At 38.5% G+C, this 27,094-nt stretch overlaps 2 protein-coding genes across 21 annotated transcripts in view; one reads left to right on the forward strand and one right to left on the reverse strand.

The window, feature by feature from the left end:
• Window positions 1-7,820: 7,820 nt before the first annotated feature.
• Window positions 7,821-22,906, forward strand: LOC103470903 (cysteine-rich and transmembrane domain-containing protein 1). 2 transcript variants are annotated; one of them, XM_008419602.3, is made up of 4 exons: window positions 7,821-7,987; window positions 14,364-14,493; window positions 15,660-15,978; window positions 19,067-22,906. In XM_008419602.3, the coding sequence occupies exons 3-4, from the start codon at window positions 15,678-15,680 to the stop codon at window positions 19,168-19,170; spliced, it is 405 nt and encodes a 134-aa protein (XP_008417824.1). In that variant the 5' UTR covers window positions 7,821-7,987; window positions 14,364-14,493; window positions 15,660-15,677; the 3' UTR covers window positions 19,171-22,906. The 2 variants fall into 2 exon arrangements, with proteins under 2 accessions (XP_008417824.1, XP_008417823.1); XM_008419601.3 differs by lacking the exon at window positions 14,364-14,493 and having other exon boundaries at window positions 7,823-7,987.
• Window positions 22,907-24,189: 1,283 nt separating this feature from the next.
• tenm2a (teneurin transmembrane protein 2a) overlaps window positions 24,190-27,094 on the reverse strand; it is a 284,579-nt gene continuing 281,674 nt past the window's right edge. For all 19 annotated transcript variants that reach the window (XM_081611630.1, XM_081611631.1, XM_081611635.1 and 16 more), the window contains one exon: window positions 24,190-25,261. In XM_081611630.1, the coding sequence (XP_081467756.1) occupies window positions 24,524-25,261 (738 nt within the window). In that variant the 3' untranslated portion in view covers window positions 24,190-24,523. The remainder of the gene's footprint in view (window positions 25,262-27,094) is intronic.

A 27,094-nucleotide genomic window follows, 5' to 3' on the forward strand; every position in this document is an offset into this window, starting at 1 on the left:
AACTGTTTCAAAATTCTGCCTGGAAAGAAAAGATTTCACTGACGCCAATCGCCTTAAATGATAAAAGCTGGACTTAACCATGGCTCTGATTTGGCTGTCCAATTTAAAATCACTGTCCACTTTAAAACCAAGATCTGTAATAACAGGTTTAAAATATACCTCCAAAGGTCCCAGGTCAACAGAGGAGGACTCACAGGAGCCACTGGGTCCAAACACAATCACCTCTGTTTTGTTTTCATAAAAATTTAAAAAGTTCAAGGCCAACCAAGCTTTAATATCACCTAGACATGCCAGGAGATGTTTGATAGAATAAATATTCTTCTGCTTCATGGGCAAATAAATCTGACAATATTCAGCATAACAATGAAAAGAAATCCCATGTTTCCTAAGTATGGAACCCAGAGGCAGTAAATAAAGAGAGAAAAGCAGAGGGCCCAGAATTGAGCCCTGCAGGACACCATAAAACATTGAAGCAGCAGACAATTCAGAGTCACAAATTTTCACTGAAAATGTTCTCTCCTCCAGGTAGGACCGGAACCATTTAAAAACAATGCCATCAATAACTACAATGTGGTGTAGTCTCGATATTTAAATGTTGTTGTCTACTGTATCAAAGGCAGCAGTTAGGTCAAGTAAAATCAGAACAACATGGTTACCAGAATCACATGCAAGAAGGATGTCATTAAAAACTCTTATTAAAGCAGATTCTGTACTATGAAGAGTATTAAAACCTGACTGGAAAACCTCCAGAATGTCATTGTCATCTAAGAACTGTTTCAGCTGACAGTACACAATTTTTTCCAAAACCTGAGAAAGAAAAGGCAGCTTTGAAATAGGCCGATAATTTGCCAGAGCAGTAGGATCATGGCCAGGTTTTTTAAGCAATGGCTGCACTACTGCATGTTTATAACTAGCAAGGACCACACCTGACGACAGACTGCTATTTATAATTGCAAGAACAGGCTGCCTTATGCTAGATAAAATATCTTTAAAAAATTGTGCAGGGACAGGGTCACGTGGGATAGGATTACTCCAACAGACCTGCTAACCAGCCTTTCATTTGATTCAGGTCTGTTAATTGGAGCAAGGAAGCATCTGAAAGTTGCAGGATAGCAGCTCTCAAGGACTGGACTTGAGCGCCCCTGTACTGAGCAGTCGTACAGGGGTGTCCAAACAAATAAACGTACGTTAAGCATAAGTTGATACTCTTGCGCAAACATAAAGTTAATGATTTCATTAAAAAAAAAATCAAAATCAAAAACATGATGGTCTTAACATGGAACTTACCTTGTTTTTTTTTTGTCTGTTTGTTTTTTTTAAATAGCCTAAATCTTTATTGAGATACAGAATACATAACAGTATAAACGCAGCATACATTGTGGTATAATGTCCGCCAGAGAGTTACAAACATTGAGACAATACATCACCATAACATTACATAAATAAATTAAAGAAAGAACAAAAAGAGCATGTTTAAATAGTTTTGGGGAACTTACCTTGTTATGATAAGCTCCAGACAAGACCCCATATTGCTGTCTCCAAGCAAACACATGACGTCACAGATACGTTGCGTTTGATAAAAGAGTTGTGGGAGCAATTCTTTTATCAAACGCCACCATCTTTTTAGGGAAACTGACAAACCTATCTTTGAATTTGACTAAACAAGTGTTTAATTAACATTGTATTTTTAACATACAACATCAACACTGGTAATCTAACATTTTTGATTATGCTCTGTAGATTTCGATTCATTCTCTAAAAGAGTTGTTATGGAAAGTATTTTTTTCTTTCCGTTTAATATTGTCTTTAAATGCTGGTTCTCTAAGATGTAAATACAAGTAAAATGTCTTGCCTAGGAAAAAAACTGTATTGTACAATTATTTTGCGGTAGTTTACTGCCAGTCGTCAGTCTTGATTGTGACAAGAGAAGAAGACATCAAATTGACAATATCCTACCGTATTTTGGAATAACAGTATCTTACTGCTGGAATTCCACCGTAAAATTTACAGCCATTTCTAAGAGTGTACAAACACTCACCCGGATTAGCATGACGGTCAGAAAGCTAAACAAATAACCCTCAAAATTATTTAAGTCTTCGAGCTGTGATATCAGACGCTGGTTCTGCTCTCGCTGTTGAACCGCTGCCATGCGCTACAGGTAGTAATATTTGACAGATGCAGCGCCGCTTCTGCTCCACCTGGTAGTGACTCTCACACCGAACCTCTGCTTAAAGCTGCAGCATCTAACTTAAAAATATACATTTTACCTACGTATTAAAACTTTCGCTGTCCTAACATGAGACATAATCTCTGACAAAATAATCGATCTCCTCCCTGTTCTGCATAATTACTCCGCTCAGTCAGAAACAGCCACTCAGAACTAGCAGTAATCAGCTAGCCGCCATGCTATCAGGAAGTTTTCATTCAGTAACTCAGGATTGTTTATTGTAATGGAACCTGTTTTTGCCTTTGAATGTTAAGTTTTATACTTGAAGTTTTTGGCAATGTTGAAAGGTTTTATTTTGGCTCTTTGCATTATTTAGCCTCTTCAGAGCCTTCATATGTTTTCAGTCTGTTAAAGATAGTATTATCAATAGCAGTACAATTTGCACAATGCCTGTTTTGTTTAGTTTTCTTCTTGGAAAAAGGTATTAAAAACAAGTTTTTGTCTAAATTATGGTGAATTCATGGTTCCTTTTTCCACATAATGTAACCGGTAGTGCTTATGATAAAAAAAAATAAAAATAAAAAATAATTATGTGATCGGTATCGGTGACCAGTATCGGTGATCGACCCTCATGGGTGATCGGTATCGGCAGGAAAAATCCTGATCGCCACATCTCTATTAAATAGTGTACTGGTTATAGGTCTGAAAACAAACACACAAACCATCACACAAACCGTACAGTTCCTCTTGCACACTCGCAGTTAAATTAATAAGGACACGCTAATGAATATTTATGAATATGTATCTTAATGTTAGCTGACTTAATCACATTTACTGTCAAAGCTGCAGTGTAGTGTAGTGTTTATGATGCTGCACTCATGTTAAAATGAGGAGATCGATATTTAAAGAACTGTTTATCAGAAGACCAAAATATACAACTCAAGGGGGATCGAGGTTGTATTTAACACAGTCAGAAAATAGTGCAAAAGGTGATTTGTATAGTAGTTTGAAAAATTATTTACAGCAGGAAGGAAAGGGAGGGTATTACCAGTTTATCCCAGAGTGTTGAAGCAGATGTTCCCCTGCTTCAACACACACCATTCAGATTATTGCAATTCACAAAACCCTGTTATTCAGCCATCAATTTAAATCATGTGTGCTTCCAGTTGTTGGTGGTAATGCACAATTTTCGTTGTTTGCCAACTGCCAAAAAACATCAAAGAAGAAGAATCACATGTGCTGAAGCAGGGAAAATGCCTACAACTTGCAGGGCAGAGTGACTTGAGGATCAGTGTTGGAAAAACACTGGATTAGATGTTGACATTTCAATCATTATAATTCGGCCACAAAACAACATTGGTTCAATGACATCTTTTCAACATAAGTTAACTAGCTAGAATTGGATGATTGTTTGATGGTTGATCCACCGTCAATCATCAGCCTCAACCAAAAATCTACTTTTGTTGACCACAATTGAACATTGATTTACCATTGCTTGCTACCTTGGATATTACTTGTATCTTAAATCCTACAAATCAAACGAAAAATATATTTATATATTTTAAAAAAACAACTAAACTGTACTGGAACAAAAGAAACACCATTTTTGGCCTTTTTTTTTGCTTTGAAAGAAAGTTTTTATTAAAATAATTTATTGCTTATAATTATTTGCATTGACATTTCCAATTATTGGGTGGATTGCAGCATTATGCATAAATGTAAGTGGAGTGTGCAAGAAGCAAACAGGGCAGAGACTATAGATCAGTACTAGCTTTAGAAACCTCAATCTGTCGAATTTTTGTTCAGCAGTTCCTGACCAAACTTCACACCTCTGGTAAAAATGTGTCAGAATCATTAAAAACGAACGAATCTTTAAATAAATAAATAAATAAATAAATAAATAAATAAATAAATAAATAAATAAATAAATAAAAAATGAATAAATAAATAAATAAATTCATTCATTGTCTCACACTGAGAATGTGTAGAAAAATCTAATCTTTAATTTGAAGGTTGTGAGTAAAAAATTACAAGCTAAGAACTATCCCTCTGGCGTAAACGGTCTAAATTAGGTCTTCAATAGAGCGATTGCGACCTCTAATGGAGTCACTGAGATACTGCAAGGTGATAGTGAGAATTCAGATTAATTACAAATTTTTTGTACAAAGTTCTAAGTTATGTCCTTAAATACACATTAACATGAATGCAACACATAAAACGTTGGTAAAAGAAGGCATAAAATCATACATTTCAGAAATCCACACATTCACCCAGTGAGCAAAAATTGATTTAGGGTTCTGAGAAATGTTGACAGCCCCTGCTCTACACTATGCAGAATGAGAGTTAATCTATTAAATTGACTAGTGGATACATAAACTATAGGAGTATGCATATATTTTAATGTCTTTGTGACCTGCTGCTTTATTATTTTGTTGAATATCATTTCAAATTTTTGTGTATTTTAAAAAGAATTGAGCTATAAAAAATTTGTCCAATATTGATATCTGATATCAATACTTCAGTTAGGACAATATTTACCAATATTTTTGTTTAATATTTTTTAATTTGATTAACCAATTATCAGAACAAGCCATTAATTATTCGACTAAAATAATCATTTGCAACAGTCCTAATTAACACAATTACACAAATGACATAGAGCCCTGGCGCCCTCATCTGGACAGCATCACAAACATCACTTGAAGATTTTTGGTTTTAAACAATGAGGACTTGCCAGGCCAGAACAAATTTCAGGTAGGTTTTAATAAAAATATGTCCAAAGATAATGCTTAATTGTTGTTTTAAATTTACCAATGTCCAACATAAGTTGCGTTTTTTTTCTCGTAATGCTATCAATTCTCAATATATATTTTTGCATAGCCATATTTCTCCGTCATACTTAGTTTTGTCTTATTTCAAGTGGACTTACAAGTAACTTTTCAGCAAGAAAAGTTACTTATGTGAGCTTGTTTTTTTAAGTCAATTCCTTAATGTTAATTTAGCCCCTTAAGTAGTTGTGAACATCTGCTAAACTAGCTAACATACTCCTCTAGTGCTTCTAATTAAAAATTATTGACTGGATGAGACGTAGAGCCTCTGCTGTGTACAGTATGTGAAGTAGAAGAAAGTTTTATTGTTTTTATTTTATTATATGCAGCCAGCCAACAATACAGCAGTACAAAAGGCCGTGGATATGTTCCTCCTATGAGGAATGTAATTAGAGGAAATCATATCAGCCTTGATTACCCTTGAACTCTCTGTTGGAGTCCTGACATAGTAATTCTCCAAAATTTCTCTAGTTTTCTGCAATTTTTGGAGAAGAAAAAAAAATTCACTCTTTGCATTGTTGATTTCTTTTGCTCTTTGTCCTGTCTTCTCTAACCTTTCTAAATCTTTCCCTTGCAGTGGTTGTGGTGGCGGAAAATAAAGAGGACTCAGAAAAGAGCTGGCTGAAGAAATTCTGTTGCTCCTGCTTCTTGGAATTCCTGTGTTCTGCATTGGGTGAGGCTGCACAGTGGCGCAGTTGGTAGAGCTGTTGCCTTGCAGCAAGAAGGTTCTGGGTTAAATTCCCAGTCCCGGTCTTTCTGCATGGAGTTTGTATGTTCTCCCTGTGCATGCGTGGGTTTTCTCCGGGTACTCTGGTTTCCTCCCACAGTCCAAAAAGATGACTGTCAGGTTAATTGGCCTCTCCAAATTATCCCTAGGTGTGAGTGTGTGTGTGCATGGTTGTTTGTCCTGTGTGTCTCTGTGTTGCCCTGCGACAAGACTGGCGACCTGTCCAGGGTGACCCCGCCTCTTGCCCGGAACGTTAGCTGGAGATGGGCACCAGCGACCTCCCAACCCCACTGAGGGACAAGGGTGTAAAGAAAATGGATGGATGGATAGATGCATTGAATGAGTTTTAGTCTCCCATAAGCCAAAAACTTCATCTATCTTTACCCCTTATCTGCCTTAAAACTGGGCTCTGTTCCCAAATTTCACTTTACCCAACTTTACTAGCACGTAAACGCATCATCTACACAAATCTGGGAGCTTCTCCGAAGCGTGAAATGAGTCTCAAAAATACCTGTGCACTCGTAACCGGATCTGTGTGCAATTTCAGTTTTGTGTGTGTGTGTACCAGGTGATTTGTGTGTACATTTTCAACATTTATAGGCGTAGGAGAAGGTTTATTTTATTTTTAAAGTTTACAAATCCAGTATTACACACGCACAAAACCTTACACACGCACAAATCTTTTTACGCACACACAAATATTTTGAGACTATTTTCACTCCATACAATTGCGACCTCTAATGGAGTCACTGAGACACTGCAAGGTGATAGTGAGAATTCAGATTAATTACACATTTTTTGTACAAAGTTCTAAGTTATGTCTTTAAATACAGATTAACATGAAGGCAGCAAATATTCATGTTGATAAAAGAAGGCATAAAAATCATACATTTCAGTTACACATTCACCCAATGAGCAAAAATTGGTGTTTGGGTTCCCAGGCTGAAAAATGTTGACAGCCCTTCTCTAGACTATGTAAAGTGACAGACAATGCAAAATGAGAGTTCATCTGTTAAACTGACTGGTGGATACATAAACTATAGGAGTATGCATGTATCTTAATGTCTTTGTGACCTGCTGCTTCATTATTTATGCTTTATTATTTTGTTGAATATCATTTCAAATTTTTTTTTTTTTTGTCCAGGTTGACTTAAAAACCTGAAATTAGGCCAATATTGATATCTAATATGATTACTTCAGTTAGGACAATATTTACCAATATTTTTGTTTAATATTTTTTAATTTGATTAACCAATTATCAGAACAAGCCATTAATTATTAGACCAAAGTAATAATTTACAACAGTCCTTATTAACACAATTACACATATGACATAGAATCCTGGCGCCCTCATCTGGACAGCATCACAAACATCTGTTCCTCTCAACTACAATTTTGAAGATTTTTGGTTTTAAACAATGAGGACTTGCCAGGCCAGAACAAATTTCAGGCTGGTTTTAATAAAAAATATGTCCAAAGATAATGTCTAATTGTTGTAGTAAATTTACCAATGTCCAACATAAGTTGCGTTTTATTCTCGTAGTGCTATCAATTCTCAATATATATTTTGTATGGCAATATTTCTCTGTCGTACTTAGTTTTGTTTTATTTCAAGTGGATTTACACTTGAATAGTGTAACTTTTCAGTAAGATATGTGAGCTCGTCTTTTTAAGTCAACAATTCCTTAATGTTAATTTATCCTCTTAAGATATAGAAAAGATGGCTTATAAGTAAAATAATCTGCCAGGGGATTTTTTTTTTTACATTTATGTATGCAATTTGTGTCAAAAGTACTAATGAAGGAATTGATGCCAAATTTATATTACCCTCATATTTCAATGTAAAAGCAAGAAGCTGAGCCTCTACTAATTAACACAAATTAGTCACTCATCTCAGCTTCTTTCCTCCACTCGTGTTGCTTCGTCATCCACTGGATGATGTGGAAGTGGGTCTGTTTAATCTTTCATCAAGTCAAATGATCAGGAGTCACAGTTTCTTCTTTCTCGTTTTTGATTGGACGCTGTGACCAATGACCGTGTCAACCGCCAATCATCTGCTTTTTCTTTCAGAGCTTTTTTTTTCTATTATTATTAGACACGCCCTTCTAAATGACGTCACGTCCAGCTACGGCTGTACGCTCTGGGCTTCAGAAGGGGGTCGCTCATTGCGGTAAAAATAGTAAAGAAAACAGCACCGGAGAGGGAATTTGCTGCTAAGCTAACATCACTGCGTTTATAGAAATATCAGAGCCGTTTTGTTTCAAGGTAAGCGGTTAATTGTTTCCGTTAACTTCAGTATTTATGGGTTTAGGAGCCTTTTCAATTTGAACCTCTGGGCAGGGTTATGGCCTGGATGTGCCGTGTTACGCATGTCAAATATTGACAGGCTAGCTTAATATTTGATACGAGTCAGAGATATGATTATTAGCTAGAAATACAAACAAAGCTATTATGGAGACATTAAATAAACGTATTTTAGCAATTTTCAGTCAAATTATTGTTGCTAAGCAGCTAAACAGAACAATATCATGTATCTTGGTTTCGTTTATCTTAAATGTTTTATTAGTTGCTTACCTCTAGTGAGTGAGCTAATGGTGAAATTTTGCTCACCCACTTGTGTGAAAAATATTTGTGGTGATTCCTCCTAATGAGCTCCAAAGGGGTGTCTTGAAATACAGCTTACCTTGTGCCCTCATGTCCCTGGAGACTGGGAAAAGAAAACACGGGCTGCTAAGTTACAGTAGCTGCTCTATTTCATGGAAATCTCTGGCTCTGTTGTATAAGGAAAGTGCTTTAGCTTTTACCTGGGTACCGTGGACCTGGGTTTATCAGTTTCAGTGATGACAGTATTGGCTATATTTAACTGGAGCTGACTGGGCCTATTCCAGATGGCTTCAAAGATCCCCCAGATGAACTTTCCTCCCTGTGTGTGTATATGTGTCTTTTTGTGATCTTATCACCAAGATCGTGTTGTGAAAACATGGTTCGAGCTACACAGACATCTGCTGTTCAGAGTGGAAAGACATAAAACAGGTGACACCCATGCAAATGAAGGAGAGACCAGTCATGTAGATTAGATACGCAAACACAAAACAGTGCTTCGAGTACTGAATGAATTCAAACTTTTTTTTTTTAAACCAAATTTATTTATTCATTTTATTTGACCTTTTTTGTAACCAGGAAAGTCCCACTGAGATTAAAAACTCCTTAACCTTTCTTGAGAGAGTACTGGCCAAGAGCAGCAAAGGTTATAAGTCAATTGCAAATAGTTGCGCAATAAAAACAGCATGCAAATAACTATTAAAAATAGTCGCAATTTAAAGAGGTCCTCTCTAGTGCTCTCAGTCTGGACTTAAATAGGCTCAATAAAATAAATTCCGTTAATTTCTGGTCCATTTGCAACATATTCTTGACTTGAACCATTTTTATATAAGAAAAGACACAAAACAGTGGGCCAAAAGACAAACTTTAGTGTTGGCATAGATCCTCATTGGTGTAAGACATTAGGGCAGGGGTGTCCAAAGTCGGTCCTGGAGGGCCGGCATCCTTCATGTTTTAGTTCTCTCCCTGGTTTAACACACCTGCATCAAATGATGGCTCATTGGAAGGCCCAAGAGGAACATTGACTTGCTGAGGAGGTTATTACAACCACTAGGGAGAAAACTAAAACATGCAGGATGCCGGCCCTCGAGGACCGTCTTTGGACACCCCTGCATTAGGGCTTTCTTTTGAATGAAACTCCACCTCAATGTTTATCCTGTAATCTAACACCAGAAGATTATCAGTTGTTGTTTTTTCTCTTTCTTTTGTTGTTGTTTTTGGCATAGTGAAAGCAGGAATGTACCAGTAAAAGGTTGAGGTTTTTCCAGCATCACTTTGGTGCTGAAATGTTGAAACTAAACTTGTGCTTGTTATTAGGATCAAGGTGCCCGTGTATGGAGTAGGATAACTGTCAAAAAGATGTGTGTGTGAGTCTGATGTTCATATTCATATCAGCCTTTAACCCCTCCCCCCATCTTATTCTAAGACAATGTTGATCAAGATGAGACTTTCACTGATTTCATTATTTTGCGTCATTTAGTGTATAAATCTGTCCATCACTAATCGTTCTCGGTCATGCACGCTTTGATTATTTTTATTTTTTATTTATTTATTTTTATGAAGCCGACAGGAAATCAATCTATGGAAAACCTTACTTTTATATGATGCTACAATATGTATACTTATCTAGTCTTCTGTCACAAACAAGTGGATGTGTCGCGGCGCTAGAGACGTGATCTGGGACACTGGTGGTAGAAGAGAGGGACTTTGTTCCTCCCTGTAACAAGTTACAATTATTTATTTAACCATCACTATTACTCTGGAAATGGATAATTACAAAATAAATAAACCATAAGGCAAAAATCTTGCGACCTCTGATCAGTAAAAGGGGCATCGTTGCTAGGGACGCCGCTGTCCCTACCAATGATGTGTTGTACTTCTGTTTACAGATTAACAGACCGTCGAATGCAGCGATTGGCAGCATTTAATAAAGCCACGTAATTACTACAAGCTGTTTTTTTAAAATTGAGGATTCTGGTATGTTTTAGTCAATGTAAGGTAATTAAGAGGTTAACTTTTTCTGCTATCCCACAATTTGTTGTACACAGTGCAGTGTAAACCGTCAATTAATTTAAACTGTGCAACCCATGAAATCCAAATGGTTCTGCAAACTTGACTTCGCTGAAGAAGTGCTCATCAGCTGGTTGCAAGAAGGCTCCTACAACTTTGCCTTGCAAATTTAGCCATTCAGAAGTATTTCAGACTATGAAAAACATGGTCATAGTGTACAAATTAGTGTCAACCTTGTATTAAGGTAACTAAGCTAATCCAACTGAAATGTTTATTTCAGTCTCGACTAAATACCCAATTGGTATCGTCTTTTTCTGTTTGTATTATGTAAAAATCACTGCAAATAGGTGTATTCTTCCCAAACTACTGCAAAATTCAAGTGGTTTAGTGGAGAAGATGCACACAGAGATTATCTGTCGAGAAGAACAAACGGGTAGTTGGCTTTATTTACTCTGACTGCTCACTTACTGTATGGACTTACAACAATTTTTCGGTGTTGAGGTTGTTCCTCCTGAAAGACGACTAAATTGTCGTCGACGACTATTTTTTGCATCGGTGTTGGGGACAGCGCAGCAAGACATTTTCAGAAACAAAACTGTGTTTTATACGACACATTTTGATGTTGCATAGTTTTTTCAGGCTGCAAAAGTGAGATTTTCAGCAAATAATATAAAGGCTAAATGTATCTCAGAATAGTTTCAAGCATGGGAATACACACAAAAACTGCTGCTTTAGTAATGCCAGGAGTGCTAAGATGTCTTTATTTTTAATATAAAATGCAAACACCAGTTTTGACTCATTTTGTAAAACCCTGTTGTACTCGCACACAATGATCTAAAAATCCCCTTGGTTCCTAGTGTATATATAATGAATGCTCATAGGCAGAAAGGCTAGAGAGAATATTTTGTATGATTTTATCTTTTCATATCATAGTATTATAAAGAAATCTGAATTGACGTCAATCAGAGATTGGTAACCAACTATAATTTTCTGGTTGTGCTTCTCCAATCAATGTCAAAACGACAATTTATAAATGTTCTAGACAACATTAGTGTAACGGTGATGATTTACAATTTTTTTGCACCGATTAAAAAGAAATTTAATCATGTTGAAAATGTTTGTTTTTGTATCTTATAAACACTATACCTACTCCAAACATTGATTATAAAGCACCACGCTGCGAAGCCTGTTTTCCATTACATCAGTTCATGTTTCATAAATTTACCGTGTTTAAGAGATAAGCATGTATTGTACCAATCATGTTGACATATTTCCCAACAGCCACAATAAAACTAGTTGCTGATAATATGTAAGGAGTCCTTGGAAATTGTACTTTGACCTAAATATTGGCAGTGTTAATTTTTACAAAGCAGAAAACAAATGCACTCACATGAATAAGAGGTTTTCTTTCAGCATCTTTATTTATGTAACTCCTGACGGAAAGCAGGTGGATAAGATAACCAGGAGGTGTTTACAGTGTACATACAATGTGACGAAGAAATCCCAGGAGGAGAGGCAGAGATTCAGATTTCCGTCTACCCCCATTTCTTCCATTGTTAATGTTGTACGTAAATGCGGCGACGGACATCATGGTGGCTCGTGATGAGCTTCGGATCTGTTTTATCACAAGCCATTACCGGTTAGCCATAAAAATCCACTTGCCTTCAACCTTCGTTCCACTCGAACAAAGGTGTTTCATTCAAGTGGAATGAAAAATCTTCAGGTATTTATTGAACTCACTCAGAAAAGCTTAAACATTAAAAAGCTTTACCTGGAATTGTGTTTGAGTTTTCTCCCTCATTTGCACGTTTCACACAGCCCTCGTAATGCGAAATGTGTGATCTCACATTTGTGTGTGAACGAAGAGGGAAAATGAGGTGCGAAAGTGCAACCGGCAAAGGCCGTCTATGGTCACATTCTTTTTTTTTTTTTTTAAACTCTCTTCTGTTCCCTATGGTTCATTTCAGCGGCCTCATTTTGTATGCTGGAGTCTCTGTGAAGCGTAAGCTAATGGTACTTATCTCTGGTGCAGTTGTGATTGACCACTGAGCTGTGAGACGCCTTCTGCAGTCATGAAAACAATCTGCGGGGATTTTCTCTGCTGCATGTGGCTGAGTTTTCTTTCTGTGCAGGAACAAACTGGTCAGAGAAAAGGTAGTCGGTGATCATAATGTGTACTTTTTCTCTGCTGGGAAACGGTTTCATCAGTTTTGTCCCTTCCTGAGAATGGTAGGATGTCTTATCTGGGCTCAGGAGAATTTATTACCTAATGTGTCTCTGGAGGTTACCTAACCATCCTACAGGAAGAAAGGGCAACTGAGACAGCTGACACTCCTATTTGCTCTACTCCCATTGTTTACAGCAGAATGTAGGTCCTAGGTGGAATCATGTCTCTCAGTCTTGCATAAGAATGCTTAAAGTTATAACAGATTTTTTTAAAACAGTGTTTTAATATATCACAAGTGTAGTTGCAAAAAATAATATCGTAGTTTTGTGATGTATATTATCGCTGACTATTTGGTTCATTACAACTATAAGTTGTATTTTATTGGTATTTGATGCGACAGATGTCTGGGAAAATAAAACGTTGGCGTATTTACTGGGAAGACTGAACTGATTCCCGAGCCAGTTTCTTGTGGAACTCTTAATGGGGGTTTCAGAGGAGATGTTTTTCTTCTTTATCAAAACCGAAACTCTTTTGAACTGAGTTTGATTTGGGGTAGAAGTACCAATTAATCAGAGTCGGAGAAACAAAGAGAAACTGCCTACAAGGGAGAGATGGGTGCAAGGCACCGGGTACGTGACTGAAAATATATGAAAGGAGAATTGTAAGTTTCACTTATTCTTCGTCCGTCTTCATCTCTCTCTCTAGCCTGATCTCTGATTTCTCAAAAATAAATACCCAAAGACAAATGCTCATTTCTCTGATTCACTCAGAGTTTCACTAATTATCAAAAGAATTTTCTTAAATAGACCAACACCAAGTTGTGTTTACTTGTGAAGTGGAAGAAAACCAGTTCTGAGCAGGTAGAGACTGAAATGTTGACCAATTTTTCTTTGCCAAATGGCTCAATTCACAGTCTGATTGGCTGGATATTTACTGGGTGGATACAACAAAAATATTAAGTCTTGCCACAGATTTGTAATTGGATTTGGGTCTGAACTTTCTGAACTAGGTTCTTTTAACTTTTTAGTTTAGGGTGATTATGCTGCTGGAGTGTGAACCCCAGTCTTATTCTGATTCTGCACCAATGCACATGCCACTGGGGGGCCAGGCCCGCCCATTCAGGTACCCAGGTCCTGCAGAGACAGACTACACCGAGGACATATCCACTACAACAGTGTAATCTGTTGTGCGTTTTGTCTGAGCCGTCTTTAAAAGCAACGTGAGCATTCACATGTGAAAGAAGGATTACATAAAATCAAGAAAATTATAGACAACCTTTAGCATCCTCTTCAAGAGACAGAATCTTTAGTGAGAGGCTTCTTCAAATCGGCTGTAATACGGACTGCTACAGATCTTTCCTCAACATCTACAATCACTCTGAAGAATTTTTAATTAACGGGTTGCAACATTTAATTTGTCCTGCAGATCAATAATCTTTTTTTGAATTGAATCAAGTTATGCTGTTGGATTCAAATAATGTTGGCTAAATCAGTGTTTCCCAACCCTGGTCCTCGAGGCACATTGCCCTGCATGTTTTAGATATTTGTCTGCTTTAATATGCCTGATTCAGCTGATTGAAGTTTAGCAAACACTTGTCAATTGAAATCACCTGTGCTAAAACAAGGTAACACCTAAAACATGCAGGGCAGTGGGCCTCGAGGACCAGGGTTGGGAAACACTGAGCTAAATGATTACTCGTTAACCCATGCCGTTATGTCATGCTAATATTCGTAACAAGCTTACTAATTTTGCTACCCATGTTACATCCCTTGCTGGTAATTTATTGCCAGGAATAAACACAATATTTGTCATTTCTGTGTAGAACTATGTGGAAAGAGAAGTTACTTTTTTTTGTTACAATAGAGCAAAGTAAGGGAGGCGACATCAGAGCGAAGGCCAGCAGCAGGGACAATGTCTCAGGGTGTTCTCGCGTGACGAGAAATTAGAACCTGCCGAGAAAAGAAAACGTCTGTTGGAGGAAAAATCCAGAGAGGTAACGAGGACAGGGTTTTTTAAAGATTACTCTCTCACTCACACCCCACATTATGTTTTACCTGTATGGCACCTATCATAGGCAGCGGCATACTGTTTCTGTTCAGGCTCTGTCATTAGTTGATAAGGGTGTGTTGGCCCTTTAAGAAAACTAGGAAATGATGTTCAGCCAGTGTGTTACAGAGATAGCATAGTATGCTACAAGAGACTGATACAGCAAGGTGTTGTGTTCTGTATCTGGTCAGATTAAGAAGTATTCCTTGTAAGTACTAACCAAATTCATAATTGGATAACAGATTGAATTTAAAGTGGAATTATTTACAGCATTTTGCAATGGACATTTTTTATATAATGGTGTAGTAGGATATGTTCAAATTTTATATTAAGAAAAAATTATTGCATTCTTGTTTGCATGCTGAATTTGTTAATTTCAGTTTTAAGCCTGCCACATTTAAAAATAAGTTCAATCCATTCAGGCGTTTCTGACTTTTTGCCTGGGGTGTTTAACTGACCGGATAGAAATGGACGTCAGAGATCAGAAACATTCGATTAGTAATGAAGTCCCATGGATAGACTTCTTCTGCTATCCATGAGCTAAAGTTTATTCTAATATGATTGTAATTACTCAGAATTTTCTGGTGACGCATGTAAATGTCACAGTTTACATTATTGTTCTTGTATTATTAAGCAACATGGTTATTTTACTTGAAAGGTTGCATAAATGTTTATGTATTTTATTAAATAAAAAGCCTGTTTACTGTGTGACCGCACAGTAAGCCACAGCAACCCCAGCTGAATCCCTCTGGAACTGGACCTAGTCTTTAGTTTTCTGCAGCTTCTAACTGTAACTGGACAGAGAAAAGCATTAAGTCAGCATGATGTTGCCACTACTGTGTTTCTTAATGGGGACAGTGTGTTACCCGTTTTCTGAGTCCCGTAAACGTTGAGCTGGACTAATAGTGGTTTTCTTCTTTCGACATGCAGCAGTTACAGCATCAGTGTTCAAACATTTACTTACAAAACATGATGAGAGTCTCGTATCATTTTCCTCCCACTTTACATTTACGGTCGACCTATCACATAGAATCCCTAAGAGACACCGAATTTTGTGGTGGTAATTTGTATTAAATGTGGACTAAAAAGTTATTTTGTCTTATTTTTAAACAGTGACTCTTCAGCCCAGAGATGAATTTCGAGCAGCCACCTCCGTACCCAGGCAATGGACCTTCTGCTCCAGGCTACCCAGGGCAGGGCCCACCTCCTCAGGGCTACCCACCCCACGGTTATCCTCCACAGGGATACCCAGTAAACATGGACCAACCCAACCCGGCGTACCCCAACTACCCCGCTGGTCCAGCAGGTCCTGGAGGTCCCTATCCTGGCCCAGGTCAGCCCCCGTTCCAGGGGTATCCAGGCCAGCCACAGTATGCCTGGCAGGGCGGACCCCCTCCTGGACCCATGTATGGAGAAGCCCCAAAAAACACAGGTGAGTGGTGTGCAAAACCCTCTAAAGTGTGAATATGGGATGTATTGTAATAGTCAACAGAAAATATTTGATACTGTTGATGATATAGGAAACACAGTGCTGAGTGGACTAGTATGTTAAAGGCTCTGTAATCGCTTAGATGACTGTCCTAGAGAAAGTAAAGTAGACACGAACAAAAATATATAAATCATATCAATGATGGAGGCTGTTAAATATTACCAACCTCTCATTTTTGCTGCATGATTTTACTTAAATTACATTCCTACAGTACGTTTGAGCCAAGAACATTAGCTTTTTGTCTCTAGTGTGATTAAAGGGCATGTTTGGCCCTTTTTACACATTTGTTGCACTTTCTTGGGCAAATGGGACATTTTCATTAGGCTGCTGCTGTTTCCCCTTAGTTATCCACAGAACAGGCTGCGCAGCACCACGTTAATGAGCGCTGCTGCTGCGGAGCCCTTCGAGTCACAACAGCGTTATTAGTTCGAATGGAGCGCTGCACTTGCCACGTCTCATTTTACATATGCTCACCAATATGGCCCTGCGACTGCACCTGTTGCTACTGCAGAGACGTATTAATGGCAGAACCACAACAACACCCTCTAGCTCACCTTTTCTAGTTTTTATACACGCAGAGAGACAGAAGGCCTAACCTTTTAAAGAGAGTTCCTGTTTCAAATGACTACATACAGCTGGACAAGACACATTTTTTCCATTTTCTTCTAACAGCCTAAGTGGTTGAAGTATTTAAGCCTTGTCAGTGGTTTTGATTTTTATTTTTCAAATCAAAAATTTTGACAAACAATCCTTGACTGAAACATTGCGATTGTGGTCAAGAACATGAGCAATAAAACTAGGGTTTTTCAACTCATCTGCAGAACACAGGAAAGATGACATGTTTTTATTACCCCTCATACAGTGTGGGGTGGAGCTTAATTGAAAATGCTAAATTACATTTTAAAAAGCTACTCATACCATTTTACAGGAAATGACTCAAACCGTTTCCTGGAGCATTTGCTCAATCTTCTGGAGCAAATGCAGTTCATTTGTTGTGCTTTACTTTCTTTCTTAAGTTACATTCTTAGTTATTTGAGTCACCCATTACAGCTTTTTGAAGTTTGTTGCGTTTCTAAACTCAACTTTGAAACAAGGGGTTACCAATAATCAGCTGATGGTTACATGTGGAACCGATGTGATCGACCTCCACAAAGGTCTGAAAATAATTGATAAATGACTAAGTTAACAATTATCACCCCACTGTTGTCAACTTAGTCACTCTATCACAGTGTAAGGTTTAAAAAATTGGTATAGGCCAAAATTTAAATTGGTGGGTCAAAATTAAAATGAGAAAACTAGGGTGCAGCCCTACCTGAAACAAGTACATATTAAATGACAAAACCAATAAAATAGATTAACTTTTGTATCTAAGCATAAAAATCAGATGAACAATTCTGTTTTTGTATCTTTACTTTCTGCTAAGGAGTTTAAAAACTTCTCAAGAATCAGTTTGTTGGTGGATTTTCTCTAATCCACACATGGTCAAACAGGCCCAAATATGTACCATATTTTCCAGGCTACAAGTTGCATAAGTCAAAAAATGTCATGAAAAGTCAAAAGACGAATGAGTCACACCTGTGGTTTTCAAGACGTTTTAGATCTGTAAATTTAAAACGTGCGGCTTATCGTCTGGAAAATACGGTACATAAATCCCCACTATTGTCATTCAGATTAAACTCACCTTGATTGTGTGATTTATTGTTTTTGTTTTAGCCATCTGACTGGACATGGATCGCTTTTCATGGCAGACAGTTTAATGTTTATCTCAGCTGATGTGTTTAATTGCTTACACCTGGCGTTTAGACATAGTCCGCTGAATTGTAATAGGTTTGATGTCAGAGCTTTGGGAAGGCCGTTTCAGGAGCTTATTATTAACCTTCAGCTTAATGTTGAACTCTATTTACTCCTGTAGTCTCACTTCATTAAATTTAATCTGTCGCAGAAGGGTGAGGCATTGTTAAACAATGAAACAAATTGTTTCATTTAGCTGTTTGGCGCTCAAGTGCTCCTCAGTTTTTTTTATAAACGCAAAACGGAAAAATACAAATCTCAAAGGTACATTTAATTATACAGTTTTATGGATTGTCTATTAATAACTGTTTCAGCTCCACCAAAACGTTTAAACTGATTACAGAGTTCAGGTAGTCGGGGATCCTCATGCTTGAGTTTAGAATCAAGGTAGTTCATCGGTAGTTCCCCAGTGTTGGAACAATATGCAAAACATAAAGTTCAATGTAAAGTATCCCAGAGAGAACAGAGAGCATAATTAACATCGAGACGTTTTCTGAAAGGTAGCGGGGGTGTATCTGCGTATGCAGTTAAGTCACGATAAGCATTCTCTGGTTGATCAGGCTTCTCGCTGTGAGACATTTAGATCAAGATGAGAGTTGTTAAATATTGGCCTTGGCACTAATCGGATCATTGCATTGTTATCAGAGCCGCTTTCCGTTTACGGCCTGACCCGAGGCGGATCAGGCTGTTAAAGGCTGGATGACTGGTTTGCTCTACATAAATGATTAATCACACCAACGAGGAAGGGGAGATGCATTTATTCAGCACCTGTGTTGGATTTTTTTTTTTTTGTAGTTTCCTGTTGTGAACATCTGCTAAACTTCATACATGTCTAACACTCTCTTCTAATGTTTCTAATTAAAACCTGTTGACTGGATGACATGGAAAGCCTCTGCTGTACATGTGGAGTAAAGGAAAGTTTTACTGTTTTTCACTGAAATCTCATTAAATGCGGCCAGTGGTACAAAGAGTACTCTGCTCCTGCTGGATTGTGGATCTCAGCTGCTATGGTATCGCCATGGAGATGTGCCTCCTATGAGGAATGTAATTAGAGGAAATCATATTGGCCCCTGGTTACCCTTGAACTCGCTGCCAGAGTCCTGACAGAGTAATTCTGGGAAATATCTCTGGTTTTCGGCAATTTTTTTTGGGAGGAATTAAAGTAAATCACCAATTGCATTCTCGATTTCCTTTGCCCTCCCTTATCGTCTCTAACCTTCCGCGTGTCTTTCCCTCCCAGTGTATGTGGTGGAGGACAGGAGAAGGGACGACACGGCGGACACCTGCCTGACGGCCTGCTGGACGGCGCTGTGCTGCTGCTGTCTCTGGGACATGCTGACATAACATCCTCCTTCATTTTGTTCAGCCTTATTAGTCTCCTGTAAGCCGAAAACCTCATCAACCTTTCCCCTTTCTTCTTCTTCTTCTGCCTTAAAACCTGGCTCCGTCTCACCTCTACACCCCCCCCTCACCTCATCGTCTCTATTTCTCAATAAACAAAAGATCCAATCTCGTAGGGAAGTCTTTCCGCTCAATGTGAAGTCCTCGGCTCTGGTAGACTTGTCCACAAGTTGTCTTGTAGTGGAGCTTCTTAACACCAACATGAACCTGAGGCTTTTTTTTTTTTTTTTTAATTGCACACCTACACACAACCTTCACACACACGCATTGAGAAAGATGCACATTGTACGTGCTTGTTCCTTCAGTATACACGGATCTCAGGCTTATCTAGTGTGATGCTCTTTGGCACTTTACAATGATTACCTCTGCAAGAAACAAATCCCGCCTGCCTACCTGCCTGCCTGTTGAACCCTGACCCCTGTGTCCTTCCCCTTGGTCCGCCACTCCTCAGCTACATTAGCAAACAAAGGACTACTCTCCCATCATGGGGCTCTGTTCCCAAATTTCACCCAGACCCTGGCTGCTAATGAGCTTCGGGAGGGTTGATGTTTAGAAGCTTGAAATGTATCAGTTTTATTTTCACACTTTTTTTCTTTTTTTTTTTGTCTCGTGAAAATAAATGAAATGCATTTTTAAACACAAAGGTAATCTTTCTTTGGATGACTGTTAACTTTTTAATGGCTGCAATGTAATGTGCTTTCATTATTATGAAAAATGATTCTAATATTTGTAATCTGAACCTTGGAAATGTATCTGGAAATATCGTTAAAAAACAACTGTACTTGCTCAACAGAAGAAATCCTCTTAGTCTGTGAATGCCTTCTTTTTTTTTGCTTTGGATGAGAGTCTTTCATTAAAATAACTTATTGCTATAATTAAAGACTTTGTCGTTTCCAGTTATTGGATGGATTGCAGAAATATGTATGGATGTAAGTGGAGTGTGCAAGAAGCAAGCTGGAGACTATAGATCAATACCAGCTGCAGAAACCTGGAAATGTTGAGCTTATGTTCAGCGTGCGCTTCCCGGTTACACTTCATACCTCTGGTCAAAATGTCAAAAGCATTAAGAATAAATTATTTTATTATAGATGCATAGGTATCAAGAAAAGTCTAATCTTTAATTTGAGGGTTCAGGTTTGGACTGATAACTCATTTTCTTTAGGGTTAGCCCAATGGCCTTTTGCAGCACTTTGTGTCCGGCCCCACAATTCATTAATACAGCAAATCTGGCCTGCAGCTACAACCGTTTGATTCAATTTGACCTTTTTATTTTTACGATGAAATTTGCACTGAATTTTTTTTCTTCTTTAAAATATATCTTTTTAAAAAGTTATACGACACTAAGTATCTTTCTTCCAAAAGTCCCTGCAGCTTATTCAGATACAGTTTTGCTGTGTGCGTTTTTGTCACGTCTCTGTAAATAACTGAATAATGACAAAATATATCAACAGAATGTAAAACTCATCATGCTGTGGAGATTCTTCAGCAAGGACAGGAAAGCTGGTCAAAGTTAATGGAAAGATGGATGGAGCTAAATTAAGGGACCATCCTGACAAAAAATACAGAGTGCAAGAGACTGTTGTGTGTGTGCCGTCTTTAAACATCCTCAGAATTAGATTGGAAAAGTTTAGAACAAAGCAGGCTGGGTAGCAACTAGATATATTTAGTTGAGTAACTATTTTGGGGGGGGAGGATGTACATTTATGTGAGCGTAAATAATATAGCAATAATATCAAACAATGCTACTTTACTGAATCAACGTTTTATCTAAAAATGTGAGATACAGACACACTTTTGTTTAAGTGAGACTTCTTGTCTATACACCGGTTTCATTGTATTAATGTTATTTTCTTTCCGCTGAACCTGTTGGAGAACAAGTGAAGATACAGTAAACAGCAAATGTGACTAGAAGCATTTCTCCTGGTTTTAGCATATATACGCTAACTACTAGAAGCATTTAATACGTTTTGTTTTGGAGAAGTGTTTCTTCCTAAATTTATTTTATAATTTTATCAATTTGTATTTTTTTTTGGCTCCAAGATATCAGACTTTGCACCTAATCCATAATTTTAAAATATTACATTAGAGGTTATGATCGGTTACTCATTACTTTAATACTTCTTGGACATTTTAGCAACCTGTAACGTTTATTTGAGTAAGAATATGTTTTGAGTAGAGCTACTCTTACTTGAGTATAAATCTTTTGTTCTCTACTCACCTCTATTGGTAGCAGTGTGGCATTGCAGCAAGGTCCTGAGTTCAAATCCCAACCTGAATGGCCCAGTCAAAGACCACACATAAGCACAATTGTAAATCTGTAGCAAGACTCAAAGCTGATTTTCACCAACAAGCTACATTCTTGGACAGTAGCTTGATGGCGCTCCGTAGCTTGAGCTACTGTCCAAGAATGTAGAAATGGGTTCAAAATTAAGTTGCAACATGTATATAATTGTTGGAGACATATCCCCAAAGACAGGTAGCTGCAGCAAAAGGAGACTCTATAATTGACATATGTACCCCAGATTGTTCACGTTTATTTGTAAAGAATTTTGAAACCAGTACAATGTTTTCTTTCCACTTATTCACCAAATGTGTGTCCACATAGTTCCTGAGAACAGAAGTTGGGGGCTGCCGTTTGCTAGAACACGTTCTCCTTGTTTTAAAGGGGCAGTGTTATGTATGTTGTTTGAGCTTTACATTATATTATATTATTCCATCATCAAAAACATACCTGGAGTGTTGCCTTGATTCTCTCATGTTTCAGAAATCTTTTAATCTCCCGTGGCAACCATTCAGCTCATTCCGAGCTCCCGCCTCTATGAGGCCAGCAGGCATTAGCTGCTGGCAGCAATTAGCCAGCAGCTAATGGCTAACACCTTAGCCATTAGCTAAGCTCGTTATAGGAGCTACGGTATTTATCAGTGAAAAAAACGTTAACTTTTTATTTATACATTTGCTTTTTCGTTTTGTTTGTGCTTCTTGTGTAACACCCTGGCATTATTGTCTTTTCTGTTTTGTTACTTATTTATGTTGTTAATTTAGCTATTTTGTAAACCCCTTTACTGTCAAGAAAAAAAAAAACCGTTGTGATGACTTCCTGGAGGCGGAGTTTCAGAAAGAGCAGGACATTCTTAAAGAGACAGAGGCCCAATTTCATCATAAAATCAACTTTCTTTTGATATTTGATATATAGTATTTTATAACTGAATGTAACACAGTTACTTGATTGCGCTATAAAACGGCACTGCAGGGAAAACACATAATCCTGTTCCCATTTAAGGAAAACTGACTCAAAAATCTATAATTTCCTTGACTATGATGCATAACTAACAGACTGGAAACCTTGGCTTTGGAGCGCATCACCAGGGTTCCAAAGATTGCTTTTGAAAAGCAACTAATGAGAGTGGACTGCTGGTGCCTGAACGACGATGGCGCTCCGTCCTCAGACACAAGAGATGAGATGAAAGCTCAGTTGACGTAAACAATTATGTTTTATTGATAAGGTTCTCAGAAGAGTCTCGTTTCAGTGAATGTATAAGAATCATCCTCTGATAATACTGATTTGGTACATTATGACATCCAGCACGAGTCTCCTCACAGTGAGAGGGATCCATTACTGCTACTGCTGTTGGGATCTAGGACAGAAAGAATCTGCTTCCAAACAACAAACAAACAAACAGAAATGAAAAAGAATAAGAAAAAACAAACTTTGGACCGATATCGTAGATAATGGAGTATCAGAGTGCCACAAAACTCTAGAGTAGTAAGAGCAGTTAAGGTTTAGCACATTACAAGCCACTTCCTCTTAGAAATATAAAACTTGATATTCTGAACAATATTCTACTGTGCTGCATAAAGGTAAGTCTATACACTGTACATCGAAATATACTTCGAAAAAACAGATTTCACAGTTTTAAAGACTTTATTTAAAGTATAAACTGCTTTTTAAAACACCTCATTACATAAATTACTCTTTTTGCCAGTTGACTATTGTTTCCCCTGTCAGCAAACCGAAAACAAATACAAAAACCAAAACAAAACAAACAAAAAAAACATTTATTACATATCTTACAAAACAAAAGAAGCTTGTCCATCGATGTTCGTCTCGATAAGAACTGGTGACTCATTCATGATTGTCATTTAGTACTAAGAATAAATAAATTAAAAAAAGAAACAAACCAAATAAATACTAACTCAGCATGTCTGTCGGACTTGGTGAGTGATGTGTGTGTGTGTGTGTTTGAGTGTTTGATCGCGCTGTACAGAAGTGCCTTGGTGAAAATCTCACAATTCTACCGCGACTGAAACGTACAAAACTACGGCATCTACGGTATACGCAACATCCTGAAGTTTTTAAGTGTAGTCTGACACATATGTACGGGGGGCGGGGAGGGTGTGTGTGATTCTGCTCCCCACCCACCCCCAGTTGCAAAATAAACAACGTGGTGCTATGCCACTTTCCACAGATATAGCTGTCGTTTTTTTTTTTTGACTTTTTGTTTGTTTTTCCTATCTTTCTTTCTCTCTCTTTCTCTTTGAGTTTATGCTTCAGCTCATCGTCATCAGCTTGGATGTTCATGGATGCCGTTGTCCTGTTGCTTGGCTGATCGGCGGCGGAACTGGACGGACGGTGGTGGACGGACAATGGGAGGCCTGAGACAGGGAGACGGCTCGTGTTGGCGTCGCTGTTTAGTGATGCATGTCGGGTGATGGCTGGCTGCGCTCTGAGGAGGCTCGGTCTCCGCTTTGGTCCCTCTGCCTTCAGTTTTCTTTATCGGAGACGAGACAAGCCGCGATTCGCAGAGGCCGCCGCGGCGCGCGACCCCCGCCCTTCCCTCCTCCCTGCGTTGTCGTGGCTGCTCTCAATGTGACCCAATAAATATGGGCGAAAATATCACTATCTTTTTTAAAAAGGGGAATCTTCTTATTGGGTAAGCAACAGTTATCAGAGTCCTTCAGTGCTTCTTCTTTTTTTTTTTTTTTTTTTTTGTCAGTTGATCAAAGTTTGTTTTTTTTTCCAAAAAACAAAAAAAATTGACTAAACATTTGTATTTGTTTTTTTGTTTTTTTTGCCTGTGGCAGTAAAATTAACAATATGTTTTTAATTCTTTTCAAAAGTCCCTGTAGCGTTCCGTGAGTAACCCCGTCTGTTGGTTAGTTCTCCGTAGGTTTTCAGAGGAGTAAGAAGGTTAAGGAGGCTGGGTTGGAAAAAATCAACAAAAAAAACAAAAAACAAGGGACAAAATTCGGAGACGTCAGGAGAGAAGGGAAGAGTCAGCGGGGTTCGGGTGGGCTGTTACCTCCTGCCCATCTCATTCTGTCTGAGAAACTGGACGTTGTTGCTGCTGTCGGCCAGTTCTGGGTACTGCTCCACCGGCAGCACGTAGTAGCCGTCGTAGCCTTGGACCCGACCCGTCGTTAGAAGCTGCTGCCTCTCCCCTTCAGTCCAGAGGCGACTGCCGCCTTTCCCGTCCCTTGCGCGCTGCTGCTCCTTTGCCCAGGCTCCCGCCAGGGCCCTCTGTCGGGCCAGCTCCAGCAGTCTTACCTTCTCTTCGTCCACCACGTCCACAGAGAGCCCGTAGCGAATGCTCAGCACTAGCGATGGGACGGCGAACTCCACGGTCACGCCTCTCCTCGACCGGCCGCTCACCGTCACGTTGATGCCGCTCTCCAGAGACTTCCGCCCGTTCGTGAGCCCCAGGGCCAACAGGTCGCTGTCGGCAGACCCCACTTTCACAAAGTAGTGGCAGTCCCTCCCGTCCTGAGTGTAGTGAGTGCCCTCCAGGTACTGGGCGCCGTTGAGCACCAGAGCTATCTTGCGGCTGTCGTCGCTGGCCAGCGGCGATACGCCGGCCACAACGCGGCCCTCCTTCAGCGCCAGCATCACACCGCGGCCGATGATGGGGGTGCTGGTGCCGAACCAGTGGCCGGGCTTGTCTTTACGTCTGCGGCGCTCTTTGTTGAGAAGGCGGCCCTCGAGGGCCATGAAGGCCTGGTTGTGGCGCTCTGCTGCCTGCTGCACGCCAGTGATGAGCTAACATGACCAAGAAACAAAAACTGTCACTGAAACACAACATTACGACTCAGAGCAACTTCCAGACAAATGGACATTACATCACTTTGTGATGGTGATACCACTAAATGAAATGTATTAGATTCAACGGTAAGACTTTATTTGAAGGGGGATGAATAAGACTGACATGACACTGTCATAAACATGACATAACACCTGTCATGAACATCAATAAGTCTCCATGAATATTTATGACTGTTGTCATAAAGTGTCATTTGGTAAATCATGACACTTTTAATACAAAGTTGACATTATTCAAAATGTCTTTGTTGCGACAACTTTGAAGCACTTTGAAATGCCTTGCTGCTGAAATGTGCTATACAAATAAAATTTGATTGATTGATTGATTGATAGACAAAATGTCTTCATTATGACAACTTGCCAATAACCAAGAAATTATTATCTGACATAAATTTGTTATAAAAGTATTACCGATTAAACTTTAAAAATTTGCTTTATGTAGTAATATTATATAGCTCTGCCATGTTGTTTAGTCTTAATTTTCTTAATTTAATCGATACTAAAGTTTTACAGCAAAATGTCTACAAAGCACTTATGAACTTAACATTGAAACATTATTTAAGGCTGTTTTAACCCTGGTGTGTGCGAGGACTGAGGCAAACGTAGAGGACTGTGGCAAATGATATAAGTTTTACATGTGTGGGGTTGGTTGGACCCCATTTCTAAACACAAGGGTTAAGTAGTGCAATACACCATCTCCACCAGTGAGAGGCAGCAGTGCACGAACAGGCGTGCAGTGTGTTGGTGAAGAAGAAATCTTCCATATTGTGGTGCAAACCTAACAAGTTATTACACTCCACTACTGTAACGTTAGCCCTTAATTTTAAACATATTTTAAAGACAGGCAAATATTTTTTTCCCTCCAATTTTAATCTAGCAAATTAAAAGCTAATATGTTAGTCAAAGTTATCCTTTATGTGCATTATTTAGCAACTTGGCTGATGTGACAGTGCTTGTGTTCTTTGCTTTGGCAACTTTAGCCACATGAAGACCCATGTTAACCTAGGGACACATGGTGGGGGGGACAAAGTTGGCTAATGAAGACATGCTACGAGTCTTCATTAGTGTGGAGTATGATAATAAGGACCAATAAGGACCAGAGAAAGAAGTTCCTGTTTGATCAAAGAAAAAGAAGCAGATGAAATATTCCCCAAGAAAATTAGGTAAGTCGTTTTTGTGTTAATATTTTCACCATGTGAAGTGGGGTGGAAAGGGCCAGGTAAGTGGAAGGGGGAGCAGGAACCAACATTCACCAGTTGAGTTAATAAGTTACGTTTTAGACAACTAAAAACTGCTGTTAAATCTATTTATTTATTAATAAGCGTCTTGCAAACAATGGTTAGAAATAATTTAGAATGCTCATTAAGTGAAAAGACTAGGCACTCATGTGCCTAAAACTATACATTAAATGATGCATTCTGAATAACAGTGGCAGTCTGTCTGAACTTCTGCCAGATAAATATTTGATCAGAATAATTTTGTTCAGCTCCATTTGTTATGCTACTTGTATTAAGAAATAATTGTATTACACTTTATAACAACCAGTCATGTTAACTAGGCATTTGTCTGCCAGTCTACCATTCTGACAGTGTGCAGCAAGGGACATTTTTGGAATGGTATTTAAATAAACGCTGGAATATGATGACATTGTTTTTTGTTTTTGTTCTTTTTTTAAGTTACCACAATGAATTGAGTCATCACCGAATATGAGAATGTCCAGAAGAGATTCACCAAGCTTGAATTCATGAAAAGGCTTTCACCATGATTAACTAT

This window comes from Poecilia reticulata, chromosome 10 (genome assembly GCF_904066995.2).
Source record: "Poecilia reticulata chromosome 10, P_reticulata-male-v2, whole genome shotgun sequence".
Lineage (NCBI taxonomy): Eukaryota > Metazoa > Chordata > Actinopteri > Cyprinodontiformes > Poeciliidae > Poecilia > Poecilia reticulata.